An 8,498-nucleotide genomic window follows, 5' to 3' on the forward strand; every position below is an offset into this window, starting at 1 on the left:
TTTTTTTCTTTTCTTTTCAACAAGAAAACACAAATTTGTGGGGACAAAAAATTTATAAAGTGAAATAAGGTTCACATGTCTTTATGGCGAACCTTGAGAGTATGAAAGATTTGCATAGACTTTTGTTATGTTCATGAGATCATGGTCATCCGTAAAAAAAATCATAAAGGACATGAAAATAATGTTCACATGTTTTCATGGCCAACCTTGAGAGCATGAGAGATTTGCATAAACTTTTGTTATGTTAATGAGATAATGGCGATGTTTCATTATCGTGAAAGATTTAATTTGTAAATGTAAGGATCTAATAATGTTTTCAAAACTATAAATTGTGAGAATGAAAATATCTGTTTGGGCACGTGTATGGATTCCATATATTGAGATGAATGACAAAAATATCGGTAATATTCTCAACAAGTTAGGGATGTTTCTTGTTGAGCATTGACACCTTGACACACTCATGTCCACATTATGTATTCTTTAAGAACATTGCCTATTATCTTCAAAATATAGAGGTGATATGTTTGCCAAATCAAAGTCAAAAGATAGTTGGATTCATACAATTGCTAGTCGATTCAATCAATATCCCATTGCACCCACATGTCAGTTTGCCCAACACATAATCTTTTATATGTAAGCATCAAACCATTGTTGTTGAACCATGTAAGTGGATGTGCTATTTGCATTCAAAAAATACATTCAACACATTCAAATTGCGTATGATATATCACACACAATCTTAAACATGTAAGCGATGCATGATCTTGAAGAGATCCTTGACTTCTTGTAATTTCTTTCTCGGCAATCATATCTTCTTCTTGACTACTTAAAGTTTCTTCCATCGTGATTCTAACCCTACCCTTGATGATTGGATGTGGTTGAACCTACAAATAAGCCCGAGTTGACGAAAATACATCATTGTGCATTCGCATGTTAAGAAAGACAATTACCAAATTCCAAATTGCACACGATGTTTTTACTTATTTATCTATTATTATCATGCACAATTTATAATGGTGAAGAGCGTTTCATGATTGTTTCTGTTTTCGACCCAACAACGTTATGTTAGAAATCGACTACAACCTAATCTAATTAGCATTGTTTATGAGGTGCAAAATTCCCCTGGTCAATCAATCAAATTAATGTGGTTGCAAGATTAGAGGCGAATACATAATAACAATGATAGAAAAATGGTGGGATAAAGCGCTCTCTCTTCTACACTGATGGAGTGAGTATTTGGCACGTTAGAGTTCAAATTCATGGTAAGCCAACCAAGCCGAACCGAGCCCCGTCCACGGAATTCGCGAATTGTACACAATGTTAACAAAGCACGAGCTTTAGGAAATGGGGGCACATTAGGGTAGAAAGTAAACATGGGCGACTGGAAACTATGTATATGGCCGGCAGAACAAATACAAATAGAGAGGTGGGTCGAGAGAGAGGAGGCATGTGTGAATGAATGAATATCATGAAGGAAGGAAGGAATTGTGTTGTGGTGTGGTTTGTTTTGTTTTGATGTGAATGGCACCTAACATTGGGAGGCGGGGATAAAATAGAACGCACCGGATGTTACCGGTGACTGGGCTGTGGAAGCCGGGGCACGCGACCGGCAGTAGGCGGTCAGGACAGAAGGGGGCGGTAGAACAGGGGGCCGTTTGAGGTTTGAAAAAAAGTGAAGAAGAAGAAGAAGAAGAAGACGAAGAAGAAGAAGAAGAAGAAGAAGAAGAAGAAGAACAGAGCAGAACCAGACCAGAGATGGTGCGGCGTTCTTAGATCTCTCAATCCTCTTCCTCTTCCTCTTCCTCTTCCTCTTCTTCTTCTTCTTCCTCCCTGCGTTTCTTCAGCATACGGAAATTCACTAAGGCAGGTTCAATTCCCCCCCATCGCTCCAGGATCCGTCCATCTCTTCTCCCTCTTCTCCCTCTTCTCCCTCTTCTTCTTCTTCTTTTTCAGAATCACAGGATTTCACCGGAGATCTGTTGTTCTTCGAAGACCCCGCAATCACTCGATCTCTGCGTCTCAAGCCCTAATCCTGCCAAATTTGGATCTACCTTATCCCCCAAAACCTAAAATTGCAGGAAACTTCTCAGAGGCAAGCTCTGCTTATCCTTCCAGAAAGGACCTGGAACCCATGCTAGGATATATCAACATTCTTGAAGGGGGGTTTGTGATCATGTTTTGGCTTTCATGAATTTCGCAAGCCAGCAGGGTATGCAGGATATCTGTTCCTCAGGAAGATGTCAGAGACCAAACTAAAGAGGAATGCTGCATCTGAAGAGAAGACGCCTGCACCTTCTTGTTCATCCATATCCGAATGTAGTGACAATGGTGGTGTTCATAGCCTGCCTCCAGTCCAAGGGTATATATATACCTGCACACACACATATGCAGTTTCTTCCCACATCCTTTTCAGTATATGTTTATGAGACTTAACATGTGAAATTGTATTTGCTTTAATGTTGGCAATTGTTCATCATAACATGTGACATTTGTATGTTGTCTTCTATGATTTGATCTATCAGAATTAGACAAAATCTCACAATAAGTTGTTATGCACAGGCGCACTGGGGGACCTACTCGAAAATCTGCTAAAGGTGGATGGACGCCTGAGGAGGTAATCCTTCATTACCACGTTCAACGTTTCCTAAACACTATAAGGATGTGCAGTAATTCCTAATGTACATACGTTATCTGTTGTTTTTGGAGAAATATAGGAGAAATGTATATCATAGTATAAAAAGAGTACAGAAAACGGTATATCTGTGGTTTTTGTTGGATCTGAAAGCATTTTTATTCAATGTCCAGGATGAAACCCTTCGGAGGGCAGTGCAATGCTATAACGGAAAGAATTGGAAGAAGATAGGTAAACACACAGCTCATGGATTTTATTGCAACTCTAATTATATGTCTGAGAAAATATGAAATGACAAGGATGCATGTATGTGTTCATATGTGCGCACATCCCATGTTTCTGAGTTATAATGAGATCCTCAGGAAAATCCTTTTGTAGTTTCATACCTATACTTTAGTTAAAGGTTAAACAATAATGTCTTATTTTTTGAATACAATTACCAAAGGATTTAAGGCAAGCAATTTCACTTCGTTAAGCACCTAAATCCATGCACTCCACATAAATTTTGCTCCAATAGTTTTTGAAGTTGTGGGTTTGGCTTAATTTGATCCTATCGAATGATAAAATTATATGTCTGGAGCCACATATGCATCCATTAGTTTTTGGTGAATGTGCATGCCTGAAGTATCTTTAAAGCTAATTTGTTGATTAATATTGGCCACACCTTTGTTGGTAGGATGTTTTCTGCATCCATTATCTTTTGTGAATCTGCATGGCTGATGGGTCTTTCAGGCTAATATGTTGATGAATAATATTGGCGAAACCTTTGTTGGAAGGTTTCCTTTGTGGCACTAAAACATTTATTCCCACAATACATGATAGATCTCTGATTTTCATATTAGCCAAAAACATATGTTAAATTGCAGTGTTCTCTAAATGTTTGCCACATTGCAGAATTAAAACTCTGGAAGTTAGAAGTATGCCATTTACAGGAAATAAGTTTGTAGGTTTTGAGATCTATGCTTCTTTACTGAAATCGTTTGTGTTTCTGGCTTTCAGAATTGATTATACTCTTTTGGTAGGTATCTTATCTGATTTTGAGGATCATATTTCTGAATTATCTACTTTTTAATCCTTAGGTAAAGCTTCCGTAATGATGTTGTCAAAGAGAGAGACAGTGTATCTTATTATTTGTTACAAAGACAGGGAATTCACCCATGATATATGCTCAATTTTCGGAATGATTTGTGGGCTGCATGTGTTGCCTTTGGAGTATATTCATTTTTATATTCTTAGTAAAAGGTCCAACCATTGTGTCGAACTGTTTGCAGCGGAGTATTTTACAGATCGAACAGATGTTCAATGCTTGCATCGCTGGCAAAAAGTTTTGAACCCTGATCTTGTGAAGGGACCATGGACAAAAGAGGTTGCTCTAAAATCTGTTTTGCATAATTGTACAATAGGTCTTTGTTCCGTGTTAATTTTTGTTGGAAATCATGTTCAACTTTGTTCACCAGGAGGATGATAAAATTGTGGAGCTTGTTCATAAATATGGGGCAAAGAAATGGTCAGTTATTGCACAATCCTTACCTGGTCGAATTGGAAAACAATGTAGAGAAAGGTTTTGTTCCACCATTCTGCTGAGATGTTTAAATGCAATTTCTAGTTTGTTTTGAATTAAGACTGACGAGATTCAAAAATAAATCTCATTATTGCAACTTGGTTGAAATAGATGGCATAATCATCTCAATCCAAATATTAAAAAGGAGGCTTGGACTCAGCAAGAAGAATTGGCCCTCGTTCAGGCTCATGAAATATATGGTAATAAATGGGCTGAGATTGCAAAGTTTCTACCTGGAAGGTGATGATTCTTCCCTTGTCCCATCTGCTATCCTACTCTCCTGTATTTATGGTTAGGCATTCAGTAGGTGCATTGGAGAGAGAGAGAGAGAGAGAGAGAGAGAGAGAGAGAGGTATGCCATAACACAGCATATATATAAAACTTCGCCACCGCATCGTTGCTGGAAATAGAATATTTCTTTTGAGGACAAAAAGAGCCAATTTCTCCACAGGACATTACCTTCAAATCTTACATATATGATAGCATAATGATTATATATACAATCCTTTGTATGTAGTTGATACAATGCTATTTCTATCTGTGCGTATCATTAATAAATGATTCTTAGTATGGAAATAATTCTGAGTCAACTGTTTGACTATTTTCTCAGGACGGACAATGCTATAAAGAACCACTGGAACAGCTCTATCAAGAAAAAGCTTGATTCTTTCTTTATTGCAAGTGCCTCCAGGCAATCGTTAGAACCCAACATTTCAGAGTGTATGATGAAGGGTGCTGATAATGGGTCAATAATGGAGATGCTCACATCAGTTAGCCCTGAAATAGAACTGGCCAAACGACAAACCAATTCTCCTTGTACTCAGTTAGAAAGCTCCTTGCATGGCTATAAGTATCCCAAAAGTGAACGAATGGAGGAATTTAAAATGTGTGATGAGAGCATGCCCATCAAAAGTGATCGCAGACACTTTCGTCCTCAGCGTAGAGGATCTGAAATGCAGCTCACTGCTCAATATGAAGAGATCCATGGGCAGCCTTGCCAGCTTGCACAAGTACATCAATGCTCACAGACACCGAGCCTGGAGAAATGCCAACAGAATGATGGCCGCTACAGCCTTGGAGCATCATGCCCTCAGGTACAGCAGTCACAAGAAGTGTGCATTAACCCAATGGAGATAGATGTTTCTGCACAAGAAGCTGTAGGAGTGGCAAATGGTTTTTCTCCTTTGGATTCTTCTGTGCACCATGGATCTCCAACCAATCCATCCATCTTAGCTGTCCAGGCATACTCCCCAGTTAATTCCTCTTCCCATTTGTCTAGTTCTTCTCAAAGTCCTCTGAAGCCTGAGAGAAAGCAAAATCTGTTGATCAAGATGAGTGCAGACTGCCGCAGAACAAATCTTCCTGCTTATGCAGCTGATTGCCTTCAGCTGTCTGACATCCCTATCCTTGAAGACATTGATCAGAAAAAACATTTTGGCAAAGAAGTGCTAGACTTGAGAGACACCATGGTTGGGCTTCCTGGTTGCTATGGAGAAGCTATTCTTGAGCAAGAACTAGAAGGCATTGAAATGGTTCAATGGCAGGATGAACATGAAGAACCAAGTTCTGAGACACCCTGTATAGAGGCAGAGTCTCTCTTCTATGAACCTCCTAAGTTCACAAACCTGGAAATGCCATTCACCAACTATGATGTGATGACTTCAAATTATGTCCAGCAAGCCTATAGTCCCCTTGGTGTGCGTGAAATGTTCTTTTCCACGGTGAGTTGCTCCACCCCATCAAATTATCCGTGGGTGTCATCGCCATTGTCAGAAGACAGCCCACAAGCTGTCCTGAGAATTGCAGCACGAAGCTTTGGTGGCACACCTTCAATACTGAGGAAGCGCCAGCGAGAGCTGCTCACTCCGGTCCATGAGGCTAGATCCAATGAGAGAGACAATGCTCCTGTTGCCACCACATCTGCAGTAACTCCCCAAAATGCTTTACAATGTTGCCATGAGCAAATTGAACTGTCTGATTCCAAGCCAGCAGGAGAAAGGTCTATGCATGTTTCACCACCGTATTGCTTGAAATATAAAGGTCCACTTCATTCGAGGTCGAACATGAAGAGAGGATCTATTCGAGTAAAAGCTGAGAGTTCGCTCCACGAACCAGAGTGCATGGAAGGCTCACCTAGATATGTAGGTCAAAGCTTTAAAATTATTTCGCATGGAACCAACCAAGGCATCAGAAACCACTATTTATTAGGAAAAGAAGTTAAGGTATTTTTCAACTGTAATCTGATGCACACAGATATATTCAGAGAAATACATAATGTATATATAAATAAATGTTGAGAGAGATTACTTTTGTTTTTCTAATTTGCAGTTTGATGGACATCTGGAATCAAATATGTTATCATATACACCAACTGGCAAGATTTCTTCACGGTCTCCACTACTAAAATCTTGTGAGAAGAAGCTTGGATTGAAAGTGCTGATGCCTAAATCGGGAAACATAGTTCCGGTTTCAGGTTCAAGTCAGGATTTGATAAATTCCATGGCAGAATGGGATAGTCTCAACATGTATGCATTCTAGATTTTGCCAACTTATTCTTATGTTTTCTCGTACTCATTCAGGAACTGTTTAATAGAATTGTGAAGTGTGGATATATATATATATATATACAGATATGCTCATTTCTATTTACTTTTACTTATCAACTGAGATTGTTTGATGTGAATTGGGTCTCTTGGTATGCGAATATTAAGAAATATTAAGACCATTCTCATGCTGTGCATCATGAATGGCATCATTAGGCCAACTCTTCTGTACATCTCTGTAATATCAAGGTCCATTAACTTAACTTTTTTGATTGCATTCCAGGAATTAGAGCGTCTTACTTCTTAGTTTACATTCTAGTAACTTTTTATTGGTTCTTCCTGCCTTAGTGTGTTGAACTGGATGTCTGCATTAGAATGGAACCTACAGTACTAAAGCTTTTACATCTCTCCAGGTCATTATGTTCACCTTTGGTCGGCTGGAAATCGCCAGTCTGTTCTGGGCCCCTCTCTGCCCAGGAAGCAAGAACATATTCAGTGCTAGAGGTAAAAAAATAAAGTACCTTCCTCTTTCTGTTTACTTCTGGTATGAGGCAATATTTTTATACTCAATCACTACTGTAAAATGATTGTGGCCTTGTCTAGTACGCATTAAAATTGATTGTTCTTATTTGGGCAGCAGGATACCTCGGTGTTGTATCGTGAAGATTATGGGGCAGATGCTCTGAGTCTGATGGAACAACTAAGCCAGCATACCGCCTCTGCCTTTATGGAGGCTGAGCAAATCTTGTCGTCATGTGATGGTAAAGCCAAAGAATTGGTACAGTCTCTGCTCAACAAGCCAGCAGCCAACGAGAAGGAGAACATGATTGCAGTGGATAGACAGATGGTGGATGGGTCTGTTTGCTCACCTAGTTCTCTGTTGGTATGTCTAAAAACATAATGCATTCTCTCCTTCTGATCCAATGTCTTTTCATATTAGGCTCATACAATGGGCTGATGAACATTGGACGATGAATTATGTTATTGGGATCCCTCTTTTCTGACGTTCATCTTGATGGTGCTTGCTTGCCTTCAGGTGGACTGCTCCCCGGCAGCATATTTGACCCCAAATCATGGGGAGACGACACAGTTGATCTATGCAAACTCAGCCGATCTTCCAAGTCCATCTTTATATCTGCTTCGTGAATGCCGATAATAGTGATTGATGATGCTGCCTATTGTGGCATTCCAACCAATGATTTCTGATTTGCAATTGATTCGCTTACTGATGGGTTGATGGAGAGTCGCTACCTATCTTACTGATTGGAGAGTTAAATAATCGAGCTGACCATTGAGGCTCACAGTGTGCTATATGTACAATATCAGTGAACTATATATACCGTAGTCCAATCTCTACCAATACAGCTTTCCACCATTTATTTCTCATCAGTTCATTTGTTTGGCTTTGCTTCTAGTGCAACTTTCCCATGAAGGTTCTCTCTCTCGTGAACCTCTTGGGCGAAACATTACATTTGTACTTCGACCATTGATCTATTGTGGACACTTCAAAATCTACTTTTCAGACCATGCCAATGAGTGATAAATAAATTTTCTTCTCATCATGACTCGTTCATGTCAGTATACTAAACATCCTGGCTCCTATCTATGAAAAGCATGAGCTGGACAATATCCGAATGAGTGTAAAGATCGATTGCCTTAACAAGATTGTGAAATAATATTTTGGCGTGTTATAATGTCCTCTCTATTGCAACGGAAAGATTTACAAATTTATAAAAATAAGATTCATCTATGAAGTTGAATG

General features: G+C 39.2%; 1 protein-coding gene across 2 annotated transcripts; it reads left to right on the forward strand.

Moving 5' to 3' along the window:
- The first annotated feature begins 1,673 nt into the window (after window positions 1-1,673).
- On the forward strand, window positions 1,674-8,295 carry LOC147859691 (transcription factor MYB3R-1-like). Of its 2 annotated transcripts, none has more exons than XM_087324367.1 (11): window positions 1,674-2,359; window positions 2,560-2,614; window positions 2,806-2,863; window positions 3,904-3,998; window positions 4,090-4,193; window positions 4,305-4,433; window positions 4,804-6,415; window positions 6,522-6,718; window positions 7,150-7,240; window positions 7,374-7,619; window positions 7,773-8,295. In XM_087324367.1, exons 1-11 carry the CDS (start codon window positions 2,238-2,240, stop codon window positions 7,890-7,892), a joined length of 2,829 nt encoding a protein of 942 aa, XP_087180493.1. In that variant the 5' UTR covers window positions 1,674-2,237; the 3' UTR covers window positions 7,893-8,295. The 2 variants fall into 2 exon arrangements, with proteins under 2 accessions (XP_087180493.1, XP_087180494.1); XM_087324368.1 differs by having other exon boundaries at window positions 1,675-2,359; window positions 7,377-7,619.
- The last annotated feature ends 203 nt before the right edge of the window (window positions 8,296-8,498 follow it).

The sequence above is a fragment of the Azolla caroliniana genome, unplaced genomic scaffold (assembly GCF_043228905.1).
Source record: "Azolla caroliniana isolate FFs.n. ecotype wild unplaced genomic scaffold, voAzoCaro1.0.p SCAF_9, whole genome shotgun sequence".
NCBI classification, from domain to species: domain Eukaryota; kingdom Viridiplantae; phylum Streptophyta; class Polypodiopsida; order Salviniales; family Salviniaceae; genus Azolla; species Azolla caroliniana.